This window comes from Acanthaster planci, linkage group LG10 (genome assembly GCF_054643075.1).
Source record: "Acanthaster planci isolate LZ-2023a linkage group LG10, COTS_SCS, whole genome shotgun sequence".
NCBI lineage: Eukaryota > Metazoa > Echinodermata > Asteroidea > Valvatida > Acanthasteridae > Acanthaster > Acanthaster planci.
Window position 1 is genome coordinate 8,960,819 of NC_141786.1, and position 27,962 is coordinate 8,988,780.

The 27,962-nt window shown below is 41.4% G+C and overlaps 1 protein-coding gene across 2 annotated transcripts; it reads left to right on the forward strand.

Annotated features, from left to right (window-relative positions):
- The first annotated feature begins 105 nt into the window (after positions 1–105).
- LOC110984934 (uncharacterized) lies at positions 106–27,845 on the forward strand. 2 transcript variants are annotated; one of them, XM_022245581.2, is made up of 22 exons: positions 106–306; positions 1,323–1,577; positions 5,742–5,842; positions 6,465–6,584; positions 7,772–7,872; positions 9,297–9,395; positions 11,126–11,257; positions 11,745–11,870; positions 12,734–12,853; positions 13,843–13,971; positions 14,518–14,640; positions 15,496–15,630; positions 16,176–16,289; positions 16,986–17,099; positions 20,110–20,229; positions 20,784–20,885; positions 21,852–21,980; positions 22,588–22,728; positions 24,220–24,263; positions 24,941–25,028; positions 25,228–25,284; positions 25,906–27,845. In XM_022245581.2, exons 3-22 carry the CDS (start codon positions 5,769–5,771, stop codon positions 26,037–26,039), a joined length of 2,202 nt encoding a protein of 733 aa, XP_022101273.1. In that variant the 5' UTR covers positions 106–306; positions 1,323–1,577; positions 5,742–5,768; the 3' UTR covers positions 26,040–27,845. The 2 variants fall into 2 exon arrangements, with proteins under 2 accessions (XP_022101273.1, XP_022101274.1); XM_022245582.2 differs by having other exon boundaries at positions 1,362–1,577.
- Positions 27,846–27,962: the final 117 nt, after the last annotated feature.

Below are 27,962 nucleotides of genomic sequence, written 5' to 3' on the forward strand. Positions count from 1 at the left end.
GGGGGTTGTTTTCTTTATTCGAAGAGCCGCTCTGCAAATATCCACCTGCCCAGCGTACCTGGTACATTCGCATTTCCGGCGAAGATCATTGCAACATAAACTGCAGTCGGGGTTCCTATAGGCCTACGCTATCGGTGAAGGCACACAGCTTGGAGTTGTTTCCCGGTGCTTTTGCGTAGCAACAATCAAACGGGAAATTTTCAAAACATGACTGGCCAAATCTGGACGAGTCCGCGTTTCGTTGGGATCAAGCTTCGGGACCACCTCACACTATCATAAGCGCCGGGCGTACAGGAAGATACGCGGGTGAGAACTCAAAACATTCTGAAGGAAGGGGTCGCGTCAGACCTGACTTGCGAATCGGGAAAGTAACATCCCCCGCGGGCGAGCTTGATTTTACCCTCATCCCCATTTTCGAAATTGCGGGCGGCTCAAACGTGTGGCGCAGCACACACTCAAACCCGCAGTTTTTGAGATGGAAAATAACTTCCCTGAATTATAAGACAATCTCGCTTGTCTTCTTGTCGTGAATCTTTGACGTTCATTGATGCATCTAGTCCGGGACAACCTATATGTATAATGAGTTAAGTTAGTTCACTTACTATAAGCTACTCGATCCTACAAAGCATGCAGCAAGCTGCATCGCGAGTCAGAGTTGGCAGACGTACATAAACGCACACACAGCGCCCCTGCTAGTTTAGTAGATTATATTTATATAGGAGCATTTTTATGTATGTAAAGTGGGCAAACAATGTGCCTTGGATGGAAACAGGATTTTCGCTTTTGGTTTGTTATGAGATTCTCCCGTTTACTTGGGTGTCTAGGAAATTGTGAATTTCAAAAAAATTGTGAAATTGCCAGAACACAAGTTGTACAAACGAAGAAGTTTCACTTGCAAAACTAAGTAAGACTGATAAGAACTTTTAGAGATGACGTACGCTCAATGTGCTCTGCACACCTCGAACACAAGTGCACGAAAAATATGAGATCACCAACTGCACGATAAAAAGGCATTGTTTGTTATTGTAAACAACAAGTGTTATTCCATAAAAGTACGGCATGTCCCCGTATAACTTACAATTGCGTAATTTAATCACAGCCCAAACAAGCTTCCTTGTACTGCCAGGGAGGAAGGCATCCAGGTCGGCCATGATATTCCTTTATTTCAGTAAATACCCCAGAATAAAACAAAGTGAACGTAAATTCAGGGAATACGGTGTTGTTTTGAAGTACGATTTCCTCTCAATGAGCTTTTTGTTTGTTTTGTTTTTACAAGATAAAACTTAATTGTTGCTTTCTTATCCTCTCCTGATTTCAACCAGCCGGATGATAGATGCTCTGCGTTTCTACCCCTCCCCCAGATCATCACGTTGTTTGTTTGGTTTTGGTTCACGTTTCCCCTGACGTAATGCTGCGGCCTGGGTTTGTGCCGGGGTATAAAACCCAGTGCCTGGCGCGCGTCTTTACATTTCTCCATAAAGTGGACCAGGACGCCGAATTGGAGAGACTACACTTTGAAGCCGGGCCATTATCACGCGCACAGCGGCAGAGTGCACCAAGGAAGAGAAGAAAATTAGGTAAGTAGATTCCTTTCACTCTAAAAGAAAAAGTGCGTTCAGGTTTTAAACACAACTTTGCTAGCACTTTGCAAACACGTTCGGATGCTAAACATTTAGTGTCCAAGTTCTAAACATCAATGTCCAGTGGCTATTATAAAATCCATTAAAAATCCAAACTCGCTTAGCACTTCAACATATTTACAAACTGATAGCAAAAGAGTTTTTAGAGAAGTGTTTACACACAGTGTTTGTAGTGAACTGTACATTATTCGTAAAGCAAGGTATCCATGCCAATAGAGATTGTCTCATAAGACTGCAAATTAAACTTAACGAAAGCGAACAGAGATGCAGAGTGGAGCAACAATTTTTTTTCAGTATTGCACGGAACAGGATGCGCAAGAACAATTATCAAATACTGCTGTGTATAAATCAAAGCCTGGCTTGTGTTCCCCCCCCCCCAAATGTGCCTTGTGCGCGATGCGTGAACAAGAGAGGGTGTATGTAAACCTTTGCCATTATGCTGCCATGTTTGTCTTGTTCCATGTATCCCCTAGGCAATGGCAAGTTAACTTTACCTCAGTTTGGTTTACATTGCTTTGAATGGTAGAGAACGCAAGATGGCTGTCCCATCGTAGAGATCCATACTAGTTCACAGAACGCAAGCCCTTTTTAACGGAGTTCTAACAATTTGAATTTGTTTGCTGACATAAAACGAGCTAGAAGTAACTCCTGTCCACAGCGAACTATGCCGGTGGAATAGGTTAACTGTGACACTTTCCACGCTGATCGTATGGGTTTCAAGAGTATTCGCTATGAACATTAATAGGGAATTACAATGAAATGATAACATGATAGGGATTTTGGAATTTCGACGAGCTTTCAGTGCCGTGTCATTTTAAACCCGCAAATCCAAGGTATTTTGTTACAAATGCAATATCTGTATACCCCGTGAATTAGAAGCCGCAAACTGAAGACCCCCCCATGTGGTCTATATAGACACGTTTTCATATTGATCTCGAGATCCCTTCGATATTGAATTATAGACGCATAATAGTAAATGGTTAAATTTATTGGCGAAAAAGTAACCTCTTCATTCGAAAGGCATGAGCAGTGATGTAGTCGAGTACTTTTTGAGAACCAAGTTCTCTACCAAATATTCAACTAGTTAGGAGGGAACAAAGCTGAAGTACATCGGCAGTTGATGGTACATGCATAAAGGTAAGATTACAAAGCAACATAATGACGTCATACTATCACTGTTTGATTAAAATTAACTTTTTAGGACAAAAGTACTCGGAAAGTACTCGGCCGAGTACTTTCCGTGTACTTTTCTCTTTAAAACTGAAATTCTACACAACCTGGAGTGTCTGAAGTCTAACATTTATTTTGTAATCTTACCTTTGCACATTTACCATCAAATGCCTGTGCACTCTGGCTTTATTCCCTCTTACCCAGTTCAGTATTTTGCGGAGAACGTCGGTACTCGGAAAGTACTCGACTACAACACTGGGCATGAGTTTTTGCTTTTTTTTTGTATTGTACTTTCTATACAAATGAAGACCAGAAGCTTCTCCTGGACAACAATAAAGTTCGTTGATAGAAATTTGAACATTTCAACAATTTTTAAATGCAATGTTGTATTTCACACAAGGCGTGCCTGTTGATTTGCCTAATGGCGCCTTGGATTTGCTATTAAATAGTATACGTTTGAATTACAAAGTCTCATGCGAGCGAGTCCTGTGCTACAGCTCAACAAAACCTACCACCCTATCAGAAAAGCTTTCCATTAATATTTTTACCTGTACTGAAGTTTGTGTATCAGTAAAAACGCGTTTCGAGCGTTGTACTCCAAACGGTATACTTGTGTATCTACTTGGGGTATGCTGGCCACTTCGTCAGAGCCAACATCATCGTGCGCGCATAAAGCAACGCGTCAGTTAGTGATACTAGACTTATTTATCTGGGCCTTTTATAGAAGCGCCAAAAGTGAATGTGGGGGCGATTTTTTGCATTCACATACACGCACAGTGGAAAGCGCTTAGTGTTCCTATCACTGAACGCCCTTCAGGGATATTAACTTGAACGCCGCGGTGAGGTACTAATGCACCCTGTAATGCATTTGGGTTGACACTACCTATCTTGTACAACCTTGAGGAATGTCTGCCTTGACTTGAAGTTCGCCCTCAATGGCATAAGAGAGAAAGGGTGGTGGGAACTGTTTTAACCGGGCCAATACGCGCCGGCGTACACGCGAAAACTGTATAAATTGGTCGCCTTCAGTTCACCCCACCTACAACGTGCTAACCCCCCCCCCTCTTTGCGCCATACTAAGTTCACAGCAAAGCTAGGACCATCATTGCCGTGAAACAAGAGACAATTGTTCCCGGTCGGAGAGAGTAGCATCTATGTATCTCGTTTCCAAGAGGAAGTAAAGAGGCAATGAGTGTGCAGGAAACTTTAAACCTTCCGCAATGAGACCTGATGCTGTCTAAACAACGGGTCTATTTTTGACCATCCTTTCATCTGTTTTACAGCCTGTTGTATTCAAGGTTTGGTTTACAGACTGGAATCTCTTACGTAGTCAGATGTAAAATACCGACACTGTCTGCCGAGTCATCTTCAGGCGCCATATGGGAAAACAATCCACGTTTTATTCCTGACAAATCGAAAAAAAGTAGAATCTAAATGATTACATTCTCAAAAAACCCATCATAGTCATCATTTCCTACAGAGAGTAGGAAATGGGCCACATATTACTGGTGTTCAAAGGAGCAAAATGTTTACCGTGCATAGTATTCAAGAGAGATCTTGTCAGTAATCCGCCTCGACTAGAAGTCCCCCCTCAAAGGTTGAAGAGAGCCAGGTGGTCCGCAGTACTCAATCGATCGCCATCTTATCAGTGCATGTAATACGGTGCTAAATAGTACGACCCTTTCGTGGAGTCAGTTCTCACTGAGCACGGCTGTGTGGAGTTGTCGAACATATCAGTTATCAAATACTTCAGGCATTGTGATCGAATTGAGATTATTCGAAAGTACACGAACGAAATAAAGATGGAAATGATCCATTATTCAGTTGCACGTGATGCCTTGCACAACATTTCTTGAAGCATTACAGGAAAAGTGCTTGATTCACATCTTCCGTGGTGATACAAATAATTACTTTTCCTCCCTTTTTTGTGGTGTGTGGGTGTATATGTGTGTGTTTATTTCCCCCCGGGGGGGGATCCGGCTGGAGATTTTTACTTGTTTGTTCTTGTTTTGTTTTGTGCGCTTATCGTACATACCTGGTGTGGATTTGTGAACAAAAGATGTCCACACGATGCAGAACAACAAACGTTGCGTTCCGATCTCGAGGTCCAAATATTTTCACATAAAATGCCGCGTTAAGGTAATTGCAACATGCCTTTCAGGTACGCCAAGATTGATTTTACAGCTACTGTCTATATTCAGCTTTTTGTTGGTCATTTTACCTTAAACCGAATTCGCGATGCTAAAGCGAGCAGGGACTTCATACATCGTAACCGCACCATGGTGCAGCATGGACAAATTTGAAAGTCGATCATTTTTATCGGTTATATGTGCTCATGGCAAGTTTTTGGCTCCTGCCCCAGGCTATAAAAGGATATTTGTGAGTGCTTAGCAATGAGCATCCGAAAAAAAGAACATGTTCACCATGATGTTAGCCGATGTTTCAGTAGGAAAAGGTAGTTCGCGAATGCGGTGCACGTTGAAGTTCATTTGCATAACTTCCGCCAATCATAACTGGAGTTATATGAATAATACATGCCCACCTTTATTACCATATCTGGTGCTGCCCCGGACCTAACAAAACATCTAGACCTTCTTCCCTTGATACCGATTTATGTGGTGACAGTGCCCTCTAACAGTGCATGCAGTGTACGTGTGACGATTCGCGTCGCAGAATACACTACCGGAGGGTCTTGAAACCAAGACTAAGTTGGCAACACTTTCACAACTATTTCTCCTCCTTGGTAGGACGTAATGCATGAATTCAAACATTATTTATTCAGGTCTTTGGCTTACATCGATCACTCTCTGTACGTCAACCATCTTGAAAACTCAAGTATAATGTTTGCAAATATCACCGCCTAAAACAGCTAGTGAAGTCAGACATCAATTAATTGCACACTCACGCAAGCAATACTTTTCCTGGCTACAGTTGTTCGCGGTGGGTCAGCGAGGCGAGATGGAAGCCACACTGCGATGTATCTTGGGAGCTGTGGTGATTTTCAGTGCGGCAACAACCGTCCTCGGATCAGTGTAAGATGTAAACGGATTTTGTTGTATTTTTAAAGGAGGTGATTTTGTTGTTTCTCCCCACAGGCTCTGGCAAGCTGTATTTCTTCCTGACAATCAGAAAGGATGGCACCAACAAAACAAAACAAACAAAAAATAGAATCTTCCCGAAAATAAAACTCCAATAAAAAAACAAACAAAAGAAAACAAAACAGAACAAACAAAAACAAGCTAAAACAAAACAACAACAACAAATATTATACAAGTACCTCCCTAAGCCAACAAATAAACTATCTAACCAATCAACAAAACATATGTCCTCAGGTTCGACTCAGAATTTGTTCTCGGGGTTGGCATTCGGACTGCAATCCCCCCCCATAGTTCATAATGCTCACTCCTCCCCCAAATGGTTGCTCCACAGCCTTTTACTGGAATGTACAGCTATCACAGTTGTTATTTAAGATCATTGTACAATATTGTCGTCCTTTATCAGAAAACAAGATGAGCCACTTCCGTCCCGGAAATGTTTCTGTAGGTTTCTCAGGATATAATTACTCGAGCGAACCTTGCGTGCGGGAGTAAAAGGGCCTCGTTGTGTGTGATTACATGGCATTATTCAGCCTCAAAGCGTACCCTTCGTCCACAGAGACCACAGATGCAGACGGACATACCAGTACCGGGCCGCGGAGGGATACACGACGTACCACAGTCAGCGGTACACTGTCAGCTGCGGATGGTGCGGATGGTCTCGATGCGCTCGGTACAGGTGAGTTGGATGCATTCGGCCCAGTTCTTCAATACCAAAACGAAACGAAACAAGACAAAACAATGTAACAAAACAAAAAGAACTGAACCAAACAAAACAAACACAAAGGACTAAAAGGGACTCGAATTTCAGCAAGTGTTGTTCTTCAATAACGGTAACTCCTTAGAGCCCGAATTTATTACCCCCAATTTTTGATACCTGTCACGTCATACAATTGTTTGTACCATTGCACTCGTTGACTGTCACCAACACCACGAAGTAACACAAATCTATAGATGTGTGCGCGCTTCAACATGTATTTTCAACATGTATTTTAGGTGCAGTGTCCGCGCACGTATGGCGCAGCTACTCGTAAGACACGTGCGCTATTTTAATACGCCAAGTAACTGAGGCTGCATTCGAATCCGTTGTCTAGAGCTAGGCCTAGGTCTTCCCTCAATTGGAAATGTGCGGAGATACGTAGACAATAGACCTAGCCGTAGCTCTGAAAGCCCGTTTAGGGCACTTCCAGAAAAGTGATTATGTGAACCATTCTTACCAGACTGCGCGGTACGGGAGCAACACACATCTGGTTCCTTGTCTTTCTCAGTGCATTCTCGATGGTAGGCCTACTTGGGCCTACTTTATTACCTCCAGAGGATGCAAAAATGTCTGTTTTCAGGCAATTGCTGAAAGTACTTTGCAAGCCTGGACTGAACACCATTTTAGCTCGACTATAGAGGAGAACATGGGAGTATTTTGGTGACTAACCGTGAACAGGTTTCAGCTTTGGTCATTGGTTAAACGTTTTTGTGACTTTTGGTATGCCCGTGTTTTATCATTTTTCTGACTGAACGAAGAGTGAAAATTACATTTATTACCAATCTCATCTGCTTCCTTGCACTTTGTCTCTGTTTGATGACGTAACCTTTACAGGTTCTTTGTTTTTGTGGGCCGGCTAATGTTCCTCATGGTTATTGCTCTGGGGTCGATGAAAGTCGATGAATGATTTTCACATAACTTTAATGCCTTTTTGTTTTTGATTTTCACATACTTTAATGCCTCTTGTTCTAACGGTAGCCGATATAGACCATGACAAAAACATCCTGTTCTCTTGTTCCTTTAATTCATTTGAGTATTGTATATGTATATCAAGAACACAATGCCAATCCACCTTCACTTTCTCATTCACTCTGTCTGCCTTTCAGGCAATTGTCCTCTTACAATTACCGTACCCAACTGCGGACAAGCGCCCGCACACAGTGTTGCACCGGATGGCGCATGGACGGCTATGGGAAGTGCTCGATTCGTAAGTGAACATGACAAAGTGTACGGCTGCGCAATGACATTTTCTGAGACTCAACTTTTCTTCCATTTTGTATTTTTCTTCAATGTATGAAAGCTCTTTCATTGTAGTTTATTTGGTTAAATACATTGAAATGCGCATGTTTTGAAACAATTGAAATTATCCGTGCAATTGAGGGCGCTTTTGTTTTGAAATCATCTAGTGAAAACGTGGTTCAGTGCATAGGTGTTTCTATTCAAATTGTGAGCCCAGAATAAAAAAAAAAACTGAAAATATTTCTGAGAGAGGGATCGATGTTTTCTTGTTATGCACAACTACGAATCAGCAAATAAGAGAAATCTGAGTTCTCGAAAATCTACAGAAATGCAGGACTTATTTGTGTACAAACCAATGACTCAATGGTACATTGGTTTGTCTTCTTCCTGAGATGACATCACAGGTTTGCTCATGAATATGGAAGTCTCATTAGCATTTTACCGAAAGGCGGTAATATTCCCCCTGAAATAGTGAAACAAGGGTTGAGAATCAGGTTAACTGAGACACAAAGGTGCAGTTTGGGTTTTGGTATAAAAAATGATTGCAGCTAACCCTAAGCCGAATATACCTCAATAAGGATTAAGAAGAGGTTACGCTTGCATTTGAGGGTCGTCAAAGAAGTTTATCAAAATGCACAAGCTTGAATTGTATACACCAATCTCTAAAGTAAGAGCGCATCTGGTCATTACCAGAAGACTTTGAGACGCTGGTGGCAGCAGATTTACCGGTCTTTTTCACATTATATCACGCTTGCTCAGAGCACCGCATGCATCCCCCCCAAAAAAAAGAAAACTGGTAAAAAGGACCAGTATTTTTTTTTGTTGCTTCCACATACCGTCTCAACATTTCCCGTTAAGAAGGAGACATCCAGGTTTTGACAAATCAGCATGATATGCCGCGGTCTGCAGCAAACTCGAGGAAACAAATGGAAATTAGTGTGTCATACAGTGGTAGGATATACGGAGAATGGTAACAAAATGGCTTGATGTCATCAGCCTCATCCCCATGGCTGTGGGTACGTTTCTTCGATTGTAAGGCTCTGCTCCATTGGTTCGAAGACTCCACGATAAGTGCACGCATGCGGTCTTTCGGCTCTATGGGACACTGTTGCTTAAGTCGTCATTTCACCCTGGCTATATCCCTGCGAATGGAGCCTGCGGAGGTTTAGGGGGCTTCTCTGTGTGATGGAGGACCATTCTTTTGTCCTGAAACAAATGTCATGTTGGTGAGGACTAGGCTAATCAAATGACTTTCATTATCTGAAAATAAAAACTGTATGACTCTTAAGAACTTCAATTAAAGATTCAAAGATTTGCCATGTTTGCGTCTTAGTCACTGCTAACTTGCACCTTGTCTGATGGCAACGTGCTCAATTTGTGTACAATTCACAGCCATATGCAGCCCCTCCTGTCACCCTACTCGAGGACGATGCGTCAGGCCTAACGTCTGCCAGTGTAATACAGGGTATCACGGTAGAACCTGCAGCTATGGTGAGTGGAACTAGTTGGCACCCTTTTTCCCCTCAGAAGGGGCTGTTAGCAGGTGTTCACGCTTGGAAAATTTGCCAGTATGTCAACATCTCACCTATGTATTCTTCCTCTGCTTAGTTCTGCTTATTGTTTAGGGTCGTACGCTAAACGCCAGCAAGCTTTTTGGTTGGAAACGAGACGTCTGATGGAATTATTTTGTTATTCAATGATTTTACGTAGTAACATACACAGTCACGTTTTTGGAGCAGTGAATATTCCTTTATTTCCTCTCTTCCTTGGAATAAAAATCCCCCGGTATTTTTGCAACTGGGTTTTTTGCATGAATGTGAAACCCATAAAGGTGGAGCCAGGGCTGAACTAAGGACACCCTGGTGGTCATTAGCTTGCAAAAAAATGCCAAAGCCAGATTCACTGCGTTAACAATCTGGTTCACGCAGGGATTTTATTCTGTTATAGCAATCCATCACCTAACCGAAAGCCCGGGTTGATATTCGAATAGTGTAGAAGCAAGTCAGGTTAAATGGTGTCGATAAAAATCACTTTATGGTACATCAGGGATTGGTAATGGCTCTGAGGACATTAAATGAAGGTGTTGCATAAAATGACTACACATTACTAAAAATAATAATAGCACGTTTGGCTTTATCATGTATGTCATTACTAAGAAGTAATTGCAGAATACCGCATCACTCTAAAAAAAAAAGGAAAGAAAAAAGACAAAAAACACCACGCCTGAGATGACTGGTTACGTGGGTACAAGGTAAAAATCCTTTGAGAAGAGTGTGACACTTTGACCTGCACCTGGCTATGAGGTTGATCATGCAGGGTGCGGGGTATTCTACAATTGTACTATTACTGACGTCCTTTGTAAATGTTTGCTATATCTGCAGGAAAACCCCTATAAGAAATATTTTCAACTGTTATGTTGCAAGCTATGCGTGCGATATTTACAACACACTGTGCGTCGTCTTCATGTGAGTCAAGGGCACTCACAAGTATTCAACACTGGCTACGGCTCTAATTCACCGCTGCCTCTTTTGATCAAAACTCTCTGCCGTACTCGCAGTCGACAGGACTGGAGTGCTACCCCATAAATTGATACAGGTGATCTGTATTAACACCGCATCCATTCTCCCCCTTAATTTAATCTGCCAAAAAACCTCCCTCAACCAGGGTCAACAACCTTCAATTTTATTTCTTCTGTGAGCCTCACATCCCCTTGTGCCTTACCAGTGCTTGTTAACACAACACCCTTTCCACCTGCTGCTTCATCCACTCACCAGGCTCTTCCCTTTGTCTTTCTGCATTCGTCAATACATGTATGTGGTTGATACCCGACTTGCTTGTTTGTCTCTGGCCGGTCATCTGTTTGCCTTTCAGAAAGATCCTGCTAGGACCAAAAAATCGGGCCCTCCTGCTTTCTTGATTTGCATTTCATTTCACTGTAGCCAGCAACTTCAGAGGTTTGCAGCAGCTTTTGTATTATTAATAATCCGCATCCATTTGGTGGAATAGCCGCTTCGAGCAGAAGCACCCCCTCATCGGTTGAAAAGAGCCATGTTGATCGGGTGTGCTCATTTTGTTGGTTCCCGAAGCGGCCGTATGCGTGCATTTCACAATCGTTTGTGAACTAGCGAAGTGCAGTTTCGAGCGAAGTTGGACCTCAATTTAACTGCTAAAAAAAATTGCTCCGTCACTCTTCACCAAGAGAATTTTTTTACCCGTTTCAGATATTAATGAATGCATGCGAAAGTCAAAGGCTTACCCGCAGTGCGACCACATATGCATCAACACGGTCGGCAGCTACCGTTGTGAGTGCCACTCGGGCTACGCACTTGACGCTGACGGACACAGCTGCACTGGTAGGAAATCTTCTGTTCTGTATTTTCTCGCTTGTATGTTCTCTGCGACTTTTGCGTCTAAAGTGTCTCTACATAGGTATTAACATTATGTAACACCCAGATGTAGATGCCTCCAAGGAGTCTAGATTAAGCGGTTACCATTTTCGTTTCAATCCGTGTCGTGACATCCACACAAGGACTGAATGGGAAGTTACAAGAATCGCTTTATTTCACATTAAAAGAACAGTGAAAAAGGGCTCCAATGTTGCCAGCCTCAATAAGCATATTGATGGCAAAACGTACTTTATTTTATAGAATAGTCTTACTCCTCTCTAAAAAAAGTCCTTTAAAAAGGATTTTCACGAGGCTTTGATAATATTCCTGCCCCATTCCTTATTCTTGTTCTCACAATATCAGTGTTTGGCCAAGCAGTTTCCCGTTAAAATACGAAGGTTTAATTAATTTGTCTCGAATACCTTGGATCTCACTCAGTCTTTCTGGTTTACAGATATCAATGAGTGCTCCATGTCCCGCACCCAAGACTGTTACCATAAGTGCGTGAATACGCCTGGAAGCTACAGGTGTGAATGCTATCGAGGATACACCCTTAAGGCAGGTGGAAAAGAGTGCAAAGGTGAGGCGCTCGGATCCTCGACTTCCAAGAAGCCATTCAGTTGGCCTGAGTCTAACACCACTTCGTTGAATAACGTGAAATACATGGTCACTTGCAATGTGTGTAAAGAGAACTAACACCCCTAAAAACGAAAAACAAATCGAGAACTATTTAGAAAAAAATGGAACGAAAAAATACTATCCAATCAAATGAAAGTGTTCCAAACTAATCAGTAAGTTCTTCATGAAAAAAAATAGTTATATATAAATTCAGAAAATCAGCTGGCCCACCCTTCCACTTTACTCAGTTTATTTCTGTGAAGTCTTAAGGCATGCACTGTATGTTCTCGTGGATTTATAGTTCATTTCTTTACGTGTTCTTTTCACCGCGTCTTGTCTGCCTAATTGTATGTACATGTGTATTCAGTTGTTAGGGTGAAGGGCATATACATTCCTCTCTGTCATTAGGTGTAGTATAACTACACGTCTTTCGGTGTTTCAGCTTTCATTTCTCCTCTTGGTCCAAGAGATTGTCTTGTAATTTCACATGCTGGCTCTTATGAGCATTACTTAAATTGACCAATACATCACATCAAAAGGAAGGTCCGTCGGGCCCATGATGATGAGTGATGGAAGTATATAGCTTCAGCAAAGACAATACAACCCTCAGGTTGTCGTTTGGGTGCTTGTGTCTTTTAATATGATTCATTCAAATAATAGAGTGACTAAGAGGGCGGTTGACGAGTCAGACTGACTGAGAGTAAAACCTTACAAAGTAATGTTCGTCTTCGTGGATTTAGTAATTATGATTCAACTGAGCTGCCGACTGGCTATTAACCTCTTTCTCAGTCAATCATCATGCATTTTTCCCCGTATCATCTTAAGATGACAACGAATGCACTGGGATGAATAACCAATGCGACCAGATCTGCATAAATGAACCACGAGGTTATTCTTGCAACTGCGCGATGGGATACGCATTGTCTCGTCTGTACAATTGTCTAGGTAAAGTGTAGAAGTAACAATCAGAATTCCGAGGGGTAGATGATTTAGCAAAAGCAAAACTTTTTTCAGTAATTCCGTGCTAGATGGGGTTTATTTCAGAAGCAGGGATTTCCGAGTGAATTTGTGCATATCTTCACAAAGTGACAAAAAGCCCATTTTATGCCAAATGCATTCCAAGGTAAACGTGTTTGAAAATACTCCTCATTTTATGACACATCTTCAAATATATATACTTTGTTTGTCTCTGTGCAAGATCATGATGTGTTGGAGCTTTCAAATGTTAATCCACACTCGGTTGCACAAGTATCGTTTTATTTCATCAATAAAAACGTTTTGACTTGTCAATGCAAAAACAATATCTAGAGATCTTTATGTTTTTTCGATTACTTCGTACACACTTTTGTCACTTCGTGAAAACAAAAGAGACATAGGGACTGACCGTTTGCGTCAAATGTTTGCGTGCTATTAATATGAAAGGAAACACGATGATTTTACTTTGAAAGTTTGCCAAGTTTTTCTTTGAATGGAGTGTACTATGAAATGACAGGAAAATCCCTAGATCAAACAAATGCTCAGTTTCCAGGTTTTTCGTGAAGAAACTGATGGATTGTTCCAAAAGAAATGTTTGTACACTATACTTGAAATTGAATTCTCACTTCTGTTTTTTTGTTTTTTTCTGACGTCAAGGTGACGTTTCTGCCACTGAGGATGTGATCGCAAACGATCCAAACTGCGTAGAGATGCACAGAATGACGTTTTAATTGTAGAGAAGCGATTGACAATGTTGCTCTACAAAAGATCGCACACAAACAGGAAACCGTTAACTAGTTACCGAGCAACTCACCTCAAAAACCATGTGAGGATACCAAACATACAAAAAAAAGCTTCCACATTTTTTGTAAGAAATGCTGCCAGATGTTCTTGCCATAAGAAGGGTTCCCTACCTTGCTGCAATCTTGACTTCCCTATTATTAATTTGTCTTGGTCAGACATAGACGAATGTGAACTGGGTGAACCATACGAGGACTGTGACCAGATTTGCACCAACGCCGTGGGCACGTTCACGTGTTCGTGTAACGCTGGCTACGAGCTTGGAATGGACAAGAAGACATGCATCGGTAACCAAAACTAAAGTGCATCTAACTTTGTGCATAAGTTATGTCAACCATGACCTCCGCATCTGTCATTTTAACATGTTTTCTTATAAAGACATGCATATCACCAAAGGAGTAGAGGCACTAGAGACCAGAACAGTCGCATTTGAAGTTGCACTCTTATGCATGTGATCAAATAACGAGGGCTTAAATTTCAATTGGAAAACTCAGCTGGTATGGAGTCTACTCGCATTAACAAACTTGAGCAGCCTGTCTTCAAACACTATAGATTAAAAACGTCTGATTAATTAACGATTTATGAATAATAGACCACAGCACCATCAAAATCCAACTGTTAATGAACTTAGGTCTTGGCTTTAGCGGTGACACATAGAGCTTAACACGCAGGCTTACTATAAACTCACAGGACCACGGGAGCAAGCGAGGGCTTTCCTTTTGATATTTAACCTTTCCCCAGAAATTTTAAGAACTAAACTCAAGCCATTTCTAAGGATGGGTTTGCGTCAGGGAGATGCGTCGATTTAACGCAAGCCGTTCTTTTCTTGGCAGATGTTGACGAGTGTGCCCCGCCCATGAACTGCGACGTGATCAAACTCTGTGAAAGCGGAAGTCAAAATATGAACTGCTCTTACGTCGACGGTCACTTGGTTGACCTCAGTAGTTGCAATGGAGGTAAGACGTCTTGTGAGAGGACAGTGCAGACCCTGATTCTTCCCTTGGCTTTTGCACCGAATTCTGATCAGGCTGTAGGCTGACGAAGTTGTTCCAGTTTACATGTATGTAACTTTTAGGATGAGGAGGTATGCTCATTGACAAACAGTGGGCAAACCTTCCACGTTTTGATAGAATAAAAGAAAATACGCTGAGCTAGCATCAAACGCACTGTCAGCGAGATAGACAACTGAATAATGATGACACACGTGTTAACCATGACAAAAAGTTTGTGGTCGTTTTACGTGAAAAGAAGTCTCACGTTTTGGTTTATTATGCAGCGTACGTTTGCCTACGAAGCGCTCGTCTGTATATTGAAAAGGTGGTCTCGAAGTTGATTCAACCTCGTCCGTTACTAATCGTTTGATCCGATCCTACTTAAAATTTACGGAGAACAGAGGAAAAACTTTTGTTTGTTTGCATTCTTGGTTCTATCATCGTAGGTACGTCAGTAATGCTTTACGCGAAAGACACCAACGATCACTTTCGGCACGAATATAGCTTTTCTTTTTGGTGGAACACATCTTGTCACAAAGAATACGAACAAATTCTCTGTATAAAGCATAAAGAGTATTGATTCCTATTTCCTCGAAAAATATATCTTATAGTTCTTATTAGCTTGGTTTGAGTACTCTGGGTCATATTATGCACAAGCCTATCGAAAGACAAAGACTAGGAACGTTTTTGCATTAGGTCTACTTTTAGTTTCGCAGGATTTAGTGCATAGGCCTAAAGGCCCACAGTTAAAAAGCTTTCCAAGATCAAAATCGGTCTTCCCCTCATCGTGTATCCTTTGTGCATCCATTGACTACGCAGGCGAAGACTGTTGTTCCAGGCTAGACTACAACTGTACCGAGTTGCAGGTCTGTCAGAGGACATCGCAGGTCCTAACCTGCGCTTGCATTGATCGAGACGGACACGCCCTAACGGAAGTCGAAGAGGACCCTGGAGGTAATACGTTTTGCTACCTTCCGTGAGGAAATGACTTGAGAAAATGATCTTAATTGGAGAATATACGTGCAGATATGCCCGGTGTCCGTTTTTCTCAATATCAACAAAAGATTCCTGATTTTACAATTCTGCTTCTTTTTGCAGGAACAGCATTCGAGCATTAACCCAAATGTTGTTCCTGCCTATTATGGACGCCTGAGATAAATTTGCAAAAAACAAAAAACAAAGACAAAAAACCCACCCCTAGCAGCTTTTCAGGGGAAAAAAAACCCTACACTACTTGGCTGTGGAAAGCATATTCAAAAATATTTGAACAATTTCCCCAAAGATGTCCTGTTTTCTATGCATTGGAGCTGTCCCCTTAAACGTTGATATTAAATTATTGTGTGAAACCAGCATTATTGTTTTAAGAGGCTTTTAAAATTAAAACTTGCAATTCTAAGTCAACCTGCAATTAAGATGATGCAAACATGTATTAATAGTCTTAGACCACTGGTTCTTGATAGTGTTGGTAATTCAAAGGATTTTTTTCCTTGGATCTTAAGGCACAAGCGGCTACGACCTGTCTGTGTTGCGACGCTGTGAGAAGGTAAACGGGTATTTCACTTGCGTCTCGGTCTCCGGCTATGACCTCGTCATCGACAATGAGTTCTGCGAGGGTGAGTTTGTTTTGAGAAGTGTGAGAGTTTTGGAGAAATTGTATTCTCTACCTCTGGACCTTTCTTGTTAGAAACTCCTCGCTCTATTTGCCTCAAGCAGAAGCAGCCCCTCATTTGTTGAAAAACAGAATTGTCGGGAGTGTCCATTAGGCCTAGCAATGGGATTGTGATGCATACGTTTCCTAATCATTCGTGAACCAGCGAAGCTCAGTTCTCACCAAAGGAGCCTGATCCCTTGATAAGAAAATCGCCCCCTTTCTGGGTCCAGCTCGAGGCTCATACCAACCAGCAAGAGAAATTGGGCCCTTAACATGCATGGCAAACTTAGTCGTAGCTAAAGAGAGGGGCACCATTCAAATGAAAAGAAAAACCCTAGCATGCCTTATGGATGAAGGGAACCAGCGTTCTGATCACCGGTCAGGATTCAGATCTGTGTGAACGTGACGAAGAAACAAACAAAGCCAGGTGAAGTGTCATTTATACCCAGAAAGGATTGGATACAGGGAACTAGAATTTCCTGGAGGCATCGAGTGCAGTCGACGTTTGCCGATCAATGATATTCATGTTCTTAAAATATGCTTAGATTAAGGACCACACTTATTACTCGTATAAGTTCTTTAATCTTTCTTTTTTCCTATCGATGGGGGACTCCCCCGTCCGGTTTTGTACTCATTTATGTTTTTGTTTTCTTCACAGCTCTACAAAAGCATAACTGCACGGAAAGGGAATTCTGCAGGAACACTGTGGGTGGCTACGAATGTCCTTGCAAGGAGGGATACATCCGAAACGACGATACCCAGTTATGCGACGGTAAGATTCCGCCGCTGTGAATGAGCGTCTATGTTGGTAGCCGGAGCACATTAAACTTGCTCAGCTGAAGTCAGCTGACGACTGGTGCCAACCATGCAAGCATACAATCACTAATGCATAGCTGAAGACACCCGGACTCCTGGTCCCGAGGGGTGTCAGAGATAACTTTCTCTGGTGCCAAAGTGACCACAAAGTGACCCAGGCAAAGGTCAGTCTGACCGATAGTTCTCGAGCAATTCATTAAGTCGTGGCTGGTAATTTTTTTTCCCTCCGACGCAATGTCTTTGTATTGTGAATAATCTTCGTACCAGCCTTTCTTGCAGTACCAATGAAATTGGCCTCCCATTACAGCTACCATATCCACTCGTTTAGAACGGAAATAAAGCACTAAAACATTGTGAATAATTATGTTACGATTCGTAAAAAGTCCAAGCTATCTCAGAATAGTTATTATTCTAAAGCTTGAATTTTATCCGATGCCACAAAGAAGTCAAACAACGTGTGAACAAATAACCAAGTATGATTAATTGAGAATGCTACGCTTAGCATGTGAAAAGTAAGAATAGCAAAGAAAATGCTGATTTGAACTCTGAGTTTACAATGATAAGGACAAAGAATCAAGAAAAGATCTTATAGCTAGGCAGGCACAACAGTGAAGAATGCTGAGCTCCACAGATGGCGAAAAACAGTTCAGTCCTTGACGGTGCAAAAAGGAGCTACAACTGGGACGAGACGAAACGGCAAGGGGGTAATGATCGTACCAAATACGGGAACTTAGCGATCCAACAAACTGAAAACTGGATTCAATTCACAAACTCTCTCTTGTGGAACAAGATTCAGCTTTATACTTAACCTGGTCTGGAGGAACTTACATGTGTCGTTCCGAATTCCACAGACGACTCGCCACCTCAGCGGGTTGAAATGGTGCAGAAGTCAAGAAGTGAAAGACTTCTCACAGCCCGTGTACGGTAGAATTGCCTTCCCAAATCTCTCTAGTTGTGTGTGTGTGTGTGTGTCTCTCTCTCTCTCTCTCTCTCTCTCTCTCTCTCTCTCTCTCTCTCTCTCTCTCTCTCTCTCTCTCTCTCTCTCTCTGCTTTCTCCTTATCTGCCAAATCCCGACTTTTTCTAACCTACAACTCTTCAAGAAATTTCTATTCATTAAGTTTCATGAAATAGACTTTTTAGCATTACTTAATCTTTAAAAAATCCAGAACATAGGAAACTGCAAATATCGCTGGCTCACAATAATTTTCCGGGACATACAGCGAAATTATTCTGGACTACGGTCGGTCATTCACCGTGGTCGTGGCCAGGGGTCAAACGCAGGTCACGCAGAATCGTGTGCAGAACCGTTACTTAACGGTGCTGAAATTCGCCTCTTGGGATATTTCTCTTCGAGAAATTCGGAATTTCTCAACAGAGGTTTCGAGAAAATTGCATTTAAAGGTGGTCTCTTTTCAATTCTTATTTCCCCAGGAAGTTTCTTTTCATGCCATGCCTTTGACTTAACCAATACTACTACCTGAAAGTAGGGATCTTAAATGACACTAAACTACAAAATCATATTCATAGAAGTCCATTAAAATGTCATAGTTTGTAAAGAAACACGTTTGTCTGTTCGTGGAAACGCTAAAAACCGTGAGATTTGTCTATTTGTGAAAGCAACTTTTTTTTGTAAAAAAGCGTATTGCTTCCAACACAAAAAACTTGTTTAAACAAATTATAATCTCGTTTAAACTGTAAAACTGCCTCGTTTAATTAAACACAATGATAAGTCATTTAAACGAGATAATTAGCAAAATTGTTTAAATGAAATAAGTCGTTTAAATGGGATAACAAAAAGTCTTTTACAAAAATAAAATACTTTTTCGCGTTGGCAACAATACATTCCGCAATTCTGTTGAAGCGCATGAGAGAGGCAAAGAATACATTTGTACTCATTTATAGGAGTCAAGTTCGCCTCTTCGTGGAACGAGTTTGCCCGTGGTTTTGCCCTTTATTGCTCAGTAACGCTATATTGATGGAAGACAAATTCGCAAGTTCTTCGTAAAAACGAAAAATACCTTACTTTTCAAATACTTGAATTTTACCCAAAATAGATCACCTTGATTTGGATGATTTTCATAGATTTGGTAACAATATTGTTGTCGATTTTACCCGGAAAAAGAAAGTTTAAAATCACAATTTGGGGCCCATTGTGCCTCTTCATGAAAACGGTAACGTTATTGAAGCACATACGGTTAACAGCTGATTTATGAAGACAAATCGCGATATGTTCTTTAAGATGGTAATATGAAAACTGAAAGGCAGAGCTCATACTACAAAACCCTGTCTAATCAAATTTTGCTGCCCTTGACAGGGGCGTGACCCAGGATTTTACGAAAGGGGAGCGTGAACTAAAGCAGATTATGGTATAATGCCCGGGAGCTCGTAACACTTAACCCTACGGAGTGGGGATCCGGGGCCATTTTGGATTCTGGATGCTCTGTGGTGTCATTTTCTGCAGTATGACCCCTCTGCTTCTTCTCCCTCCCTCTTTTTTCTCCTTCTTTCTTTTTTTTTGGGGGGGGGTTCTTTTTATATTTTTTGCTTGTTCTGATGGTGCAAAAGGGGGCGTGCGGCGAGCGCTCCCACGCCCCTTGGATCTGCCCCTGCTGGCATCAATAAGTAATACCCATGGCTTTGCCTGAGGTAGGTTTAGTGTAGTCCATGCATTTTTGGTACGTCAAATTGTTTCAAGATGCGCTTTGAGCCGGGGAAATGTTTCTGAACCTAGAAATAAGTCTTGAAGTAGTTTGAGGTACCCACAGCCATATCTGACTCGGACCGGCCAGCTGATCTTTTGTTTGGTGACCCAATGATCAAGACATCTGCGCCTGTAATAAAGAGGGTGGTCGTGGGTTGGAGTCCCGGCCGAGTAAGCTTGGGACTTTTTTCGCAAGCTCTTGGGAAAGACACTGAGCATCCCGTTATTGAAAAAAAATCGTCAAATTGCTTCTCATATCTTCAGATATCGACGAGTGCTCGACTGACTACATGAACTGTCCGGAGGGAGAGGCCCAAGTCTGCAAGACAAGTAACGGCACCATCCTGTGCGAGTGTCACCAAGGGGAGGCTATCGTGTGTGAAGGTAAACAGGAACCAGACGATAAGACGTGACATTCGCCGTGCATCACGGGATTTAGTGAGACACAAACAATTTGTCAATCCTTATGCACAATGCTGTGGAATAACTGCATAGTTTGTGTCGTACAGATGACTCCAAAGTACGGCATCCTTTTCTTCAGGTGTATATTGAGGATTTCAATCCCTGGTATTTAGAAAAACCCATTTTTTAAAGCTGACCAGAAAGTAAAAGAGTATCGGGGATTTCCTCACATGAATATCAGTTTTTGTCTGTGTTTATTATCATAACTTTCAATGAGCTATTGTTGGCCACTAAGAGTCAGTGATTGAACCTTTTCATCCCGCATTGACCAATCACATTCATTTTCCAGCTCATAGTAACTGGTCCCCCTTTTCTCCGTTGCTATCCATGCACAATCCCATGTAGTGTGCTTCATTGTTACGTAGTCGAAACACTGCTGCCAGCATTTTCCAGCAGGAGATGTCAAAGAAGCTATACAGCTACAGAAATGGTGCTGGTCGCCGATTCAATATTCTCGAATCTTGTTTCACTGGCAGGTACTTGTGCCGATGGATGTTATGGCCCGCTGGTGTGCTTTGAATATAAGTGCGCCTGCTTCGAGGGATTCTTTCTAAACACCGACAACAAACCGTGTATAGGTAACCATAGAGTTGTGATTTCGCAGGTTAAACCATCTTCATATCGAATAAGTCCTTTTGCAAGTTAAATTTGAATAAAATCTGGTACACCCCATCTGATTGCACATAAGTATAACAATTTGAATTCCTCAAACTGAAGACACTGTTGCTTTACCTCGTCATTTAAGGCAAGTTTTTTTGTGTAGCGACCGCTGCACCATCTCTGGAATGGACTGGTTCCTTTGTGCAATTAAAAACAATTTATAACTAAACTCCTTAATTTATGAAACTTTATGAATGACCCACGCAATATGCAGTCCCTCCTAAACTGGCATTGTATGCAGTTAGTGCCTTAATACCCTTCGCCTGATTGGTCAAAACACTTCGCTGTAATTTGCTAAATGCTCTTGACCGTGATTGGTTAAAAGCCTTAACTGTGAATCTATGAATAATTAGTGCTAGAATCCTCCACAGAAACCCAACCTTGCGAGACCTGAACATTATACGAGTTAATACAAATATGCCAACAGTTATATACAATTTTCTTGAACAGTGAATATAACCATCCAGGACAGTTGTAAATAAACTGCTTTTAATCACACAAAGTCTGTGAACTCATGTTTGACCAAGTAAAGGGTATTCTAATGGTGTAAGAACTATTTGAGTAAAACGATTGCGGTTTCACCATGGATCAATCTCTTTCTTGAGTATGCGTGGTTCTGGGAAGAACTGGGGTTCTTCCCCGGTTCTTCTCAGAGCCACACATACTCCAAAAAGAGATTGATCCATGGTGAAACCGCGATCATTTTACTCATGAAAGGTATTCTATCAAAACATACACATTGTTACAGAATCTCATATTGATGCAAGGCGTCTCTTGTGTAACCAAGCAAAACATGGACCGAGTCACGAGGCATAGCAAAGAGAACAGAAATGGTGAATGACATTTTTCTAGAGATTGTTTGAAAAAAGTTGTTGGTTTTCAAGGTGAGGGATGTGATGAAGCGATCCACGATTGCACCGAGACGGAGAAATGCGTGAACACGATCGGAGGCTACAACTGCACATGCGCAGAGGGCTACGTCAGGGAAGACATCGTGAATGGAACTTGCAGAGGTAAAGAAGTCAACCAGGTGAACCAAAACGTTATTTTAGCAGTGAGAGGGCTTCTTAAATTTGTACTAAGAAACCAGAGGTCCTAGGTTCTTCATTCCCAACGCTTTTTCATTTGTTCTCGTATGGTCTTTCTGGAAATTACTGTATTATGTTTATTAACCTCTTTTGATTGCTTTGTTTATTGCTTTGTTGACATATCTGATGGGGTAGTTTTGTCTTACGATGAATTTTGGTAAATGCTACACTTTTACAGTAAACAGAGTGAATTGTTTTTTAAAAACAACAGAGAGAATGATTTCATTTGACCGTCGTTTCATTCAAAGCTGTTTCACTTTTTTGGGTGCTGTTTAGTCCCCTTTCTCTTAAATTTAATTTCGACTTCCTTCCCATAGGCCTAATTGTGGGAATTTAAAACAAATGTTGTGACTTTTCCCCCCTCATGTTCCTTAATCTCCTTCTCTCACCACTTCTTTGTGATTTGTTTGTGTGGCTTGGAATAATGCAAGAATTGTACTTTTTAAATTAAAAAAAATGAAGCGTCTTGTAAGGGTTCTTTTTAACACCAATAAACTGCAGTTTTGCGGTTTGGTTTTTTTCGAAACTCTAGACGTGGATGAGTGTGCGGAGAGAACTTACAGATGCAATCATCTGTGCATGAACGAGGTTGGCAACTACTCCTGCTCATGCGTGGAAGGCTACACGCTGAGTGAGGACGGATACACCTGCTTTATGCCATTGGCGCTCAGCGGTGAGTGTTGCCGTGGTGGTTGTCAGCACGCCCACTTTTGGTTGCTCAACCTGTTGAGTAAACCTGAGTAGTTGAGTCTGCCTTCCTCGCAATGCGTACGTGGTTCGGTTCGGCGCTGATAACGTGCGGGAACGGTCAGTGCAACCTCGCTTCCCAATAGGTCTGTGTGTTCGGCGGTGCCCATACCGACTTGAGCAAACTTCCAGGCCTTTGGTGCGCAACATGTGGGGCTTGCTTCCGAAATTGGACGGAACATTCTGATTGGCTAAGAATCCCGATTATATGAATATTTATTTGTAGCGACGGTTTGATTGGTGTTTAAAAAGGTCAGCTAAACTTTAATTAGCAACAACCACTTTTTCGTTTATTGAAGGGGGGTTTACATTATTCTAAAAAGATGTTTTGGCATAAAACCATCGGTTCATTTTCCTAAAAAGTTATATTAAAGCAAGATATGGAAAAAACTGGCACTAACCAAATATGGACATTCCTATATATAAAATAGATGAGTCTTCTATGTAACATGAGCTACTACTGGCGCCCTCAATGGAAATGTATGGAATATACCGTGCAGTTGTTGCAGACATTAATTTCCATCCAGAGTAAGGTTGACCAAGTTGTTAGACGGACACAATGGGGTCGTGGGACAACGTGCGCTTCGTATCCTGGCTGAATCAGCACGGCACACCGGATTGCGAGCAACAGTACTATAAACTGTAAAAAAACGACGCAGCATGCCAGCTCATATCGGTTGTTCTGGGACGACAAACACGCCCGACTAACGACTTGATTTCATGTCAGCTACCTTTTTAGAAAAGTTGTACCAAGGCTCGATGTGATACTGGCTTTAAGACTAGAACTTTTTGATGGACAATTCATACTTCAGTTGCATGCAAAAGCCAAATGAATTTGACGTCACGAACATAATTTTCATCTGACGTCACAAATCGGTGTTCCTATCTATTTCTTTTTTATTTTAATACTTGTATGCCAAACAAAGAATAACAAACTACAACAGGTGAAAGGGATGACAACAAAAAAGAAATTAAAAATTAAAACAAAAGAAAAAAAAAGTTAGTTAAAACATGATTCAAAAATACACCAAAGAAGATAAAAGGGTTATTACCAACTGCTGGATATAAGAAACTATAAAATTAGAACTAAAATCAACATATTTGCATGACCTGGTACAATTTTGAGAGGAAAACTGGGGGAACGGCTACTTATTTCAGGATTGATGAGTTCTGGAGTTGTTGTTCTCATGTCTTTTTCGTCTTTTTCTGTGTTCCATTAAATCATACTTAGACCAGTCATATTACATAAGACTCCAGAATTGAGTCATTCGCTCTCCTTAAGCGATTAAACCCACCCTTGTAGGTTTTGAAAATCACGATTAGGTCATGCCAAACAATTGACTTGTTATTTAGAAAGAATGGAAATGTTGAGCTTTGAGCTTTTCTGTACCGTAAGTTTCTTTTCCCCTATTTTTAGAGGCCTACATGACGTTGTCTCAGGAGGATGCACTCGATGAACCGGTACGTAAAGCTTTGAGCTCTCACTATTAAAAGGGATTTGTAATTTCAGGGCTATTTTGTTTTTTTTTCCTTTTTTTCCCTCTCGATTTGTTTCCTGTTGAAAAAGTTCATTTTAGAATTTTTTTTTACTAATTGCCCAAATATGTGGCCTTCAATTTTGGCTTGTTTAAGAGAAAAAAAAAACCAACAAAAAAACCCAAACAAAAACACAAAAACCAAAAAACATTAGTATGGCTACAGCATGACAGTACACGCTGACATATTACCAGCAAGTTTCAATCCTCGCATTTTGCTTTAGAAGCCTTATTTATTAAAAGTGCTGGACAGCGGATCAAGTGATTGGGGAGATGAAGGGTCTACGGATAAAAAAAAAAGAAGAAAAAAAAGCAGAAGAAGAAAAAAAAAAAAAAGATCCACAGCACATGGCTTTCAAATTGCCTCATCGCTTTCCACTATTACCACGGGCTGAAGTCACGTCACGTGGCATTTCACCACGTGCCATCCTTTTGCCATAAATTGCGCATCCTCGCAGGCAAGAAATAAGGCGCCTTATAAGGCGCCTTAAGGCGCCCTAAGGTCGAATTCTGTTTTATTATGGTATATGTCATTCCAAGACCACCCACGACTTTCTCGGCAGAAAAATTCAAATTTTTAACCTTTTGCTCTGTATATTGAAGGTCGAGATCACAATGACGACGAACGGGTTTGCATGGTGGCTGTTACCTCTGGGGATAATCTGCGGCTTTGTCATCGTCGCCCTCATGGGTGAGATCTGACTTGCATTTCACTTGAAACTAGCTTTTCACAGATGCCGGTACTTTGGCACGTTTCCAAAGTTTTAGAAAAGGTTTAACAGGATTCTTGAACATTAACACGACAAAAAACAAAGTACATGTACATTTATAGTAGCGGACTGAAAGGAACTGTTTGACACACAATATTCCATGTTTTGTTACATGTCAAGCCATTGGAAGGAACAAGTCTGCACGGTTTCGACGGGGGACAGACGTGCCGTTGAACGGTGAGAACTCAGAAACTCGAGGTTTATTAGCCAAGCCTAGAACTGCCTCGTACCGTCCCTCAAAAAATTGTGACAGATATTATAAAGGTGTTATCTCGGAAATTAGCTTATACACCCCCCTAACTTTTGATGGAATCATCCCCCAGCTTTTTTGTGCACGAGCATATGAAATTATCAGATCCCCACTTTTTTGTGGTTAGAAAACAATTCAAGCGGATTGTGAAAACTTTTTCGGACTTCCCAACCACAATGCATCCAATGGCACTCACTGAGGGAACACGATCTTTAAAACAGCTGCAAGTAGGCCGTTTTGATGTAAAGTTCCGAAGGAGTTGGTGTACTTCTGTATCGCCACCTATTGCCATAATAGCGCAGCAAGTCAACCTCCTCCCCGATCCCTGAGTTCCCGGCACAAATTGATGCCCCTGTCAGATATTAACAGCATTTGAAATAGCGCCCGCTGACAAGTCAATCGACAGAGCTGTATCAAAGACAGTGTCCCACACAGTCTGTAAGGAATTAACGGTCGCATTTTTGTTCCTACTTTGTTTTTTTTTACTGAGGATACCAACTGCGCCATTTTTTTTTCATCAAGCCTGTTTCTGTGCTTGATACCTACAGCTTTCCGCTCCCTTGGCGGACGTATGGCGTCTGGGCTACGTAGCCGCTTGTCCCATCGCGACGAGAATCGAGAGTCCAACGTGTACATGAGTCCTCCCTCCCAGCAGCGGGGCAAAGACGCTGCAGTGGCGTAGCTAGGATTTTACTAGTGGGGGGGGGCACTGACATCTTATGAAGGCACCAGCTTTCAGTGGTGGTGTTTTTTTTTTTTTGCGCAAATTTTTGTTAGCCTTTTTCATTATCCAGTCATCCGTTTTTATTCAGGGCGGAGGGCACCTGGGGGCCCCCTTTTTTGGGGGGGGGGGCAAGTGCTCCCCCTCCCCCTGACTACATCACTGACATGCAGACAACTAGATGGGCGGAGACGGTTTTTGATCAATAACACTGGAGTAGGTACGTAACGTAGTTCTACAAACACGTACTTTTTCAATCAGACGCACATACAACTTTGACATTATATTTCGCGTAAGAGCGCCTGTTTATTATGATTGCTTGTTTCTCTTCTAAAAAGTAACACTTATAAAGTAGTTGCAAAGACAGTTCATGTCTAAATAATGACTGCACTTTATGAAATGATTTGCTGTTTTTATGTTTGGTAACAAAGAATGCAATTTAACAAAATACCAAACAACTGATAGACCTACCGCTTGTTTCGCCTTTTCTTTCTTTTATAGCGAATTATGTAATATAAAAATGACAACTAATCAGTGACGCATCCAGCAGGGAGCGAGACAAGGGGCAGCCCCCCCACGGATTTTGTAATATCAAATGTTAATAAAAATTTTTAATCAATATTAGCACCAAAACCCTAAGAAACTACACCACGACATAAAAGCAAGGATGTACGGACCGCGAATAAGTCTGATTTTTTTTCTCCCTCAACATAATATTGAATAAGCTCGAAGCTCCATTCGCTTTTAACCCCCCCCCCGACACAAACAAAATTGAGAGCTGCCGTTTTATGTGCTTAACAGCCTGTTATAGCTCCTACGTACGCCATTTTGAAGAGCAAAAATTCAAAACGCCAATGAAGATGTCGGCTGGATTTTGTTTTCTGAATAAACTTTAGATTAATAAATCGTTCCACATTACGATGTGGAAACTGGGCCACAACTACTACTTTCCCAAATACAAAACTGTATATCAAAAAGAATATGGTGTATTAAAGCTAAATTATTTAGTATAGTTTGACTTATTGCAATTATTTCATGTCAGTTTTATGTACACATTATATATGTGTTTAGAGTTCTGAAGAAAAAGATCTTCATTGCAATTTATATTGGTCTGATAGTAATGTCGCCGATGACGTCATATTTCGATATCTTAATCAGCTACCACAGTAACTCTAAACCCAGAAGAGTGACACAAGGGACTAGACATTTTAGAGTAAAAGTCACTCTAACATTAGATTGAAGTAGTTTGAGGAACCAGCCTTTTTAGTGGAAACTCGACTGAAATTTGATCTATAGTGAAGGAATTTCATCGAATTCGTTTGGTCTCCAGTTTCGGGCTTTGGAATTTAGAGGGATTTCCTAACGCGTACTACCACCTTTCTAGGGGATTCTTTTACCAAATAATATTTTGTCTCGCCCCCCCCCGACCCAAGACATGGACAAATCGATTCCAATTTATGGTGCACGTGTTAACTGACAGGGAATAAAACCATTCCGGACCTGTAATTCTTACGTGGATTTATCACTTTCGCCGTACGTACTTAAATATGAAGACCTTATAGTTACATGTATATAGGCTTAACATTGCATTTGGAATGTGTCACTTTGTTTAAACAGAATACATGCACTGAAATTTATTTCACGCAAACAATGTTGACGAAGGACATCAACCAAACCAAGAATACACGTGATTCATTTTCAGAACGTGCCGGGGACAGCAAGTCGGAGTTATTATTTTTGAAATAAAACACTGGAAACGAAAATCCACCCTTTTCTGAATCACATCTGTTTGTGTTCAAATTTTGATAGCCCAAGAGTGTAAATTTTCGTAAATCCTCGACATAGGCCCCTAGCCTTTGAGGAATTGATTGGATGTTGGGTCAA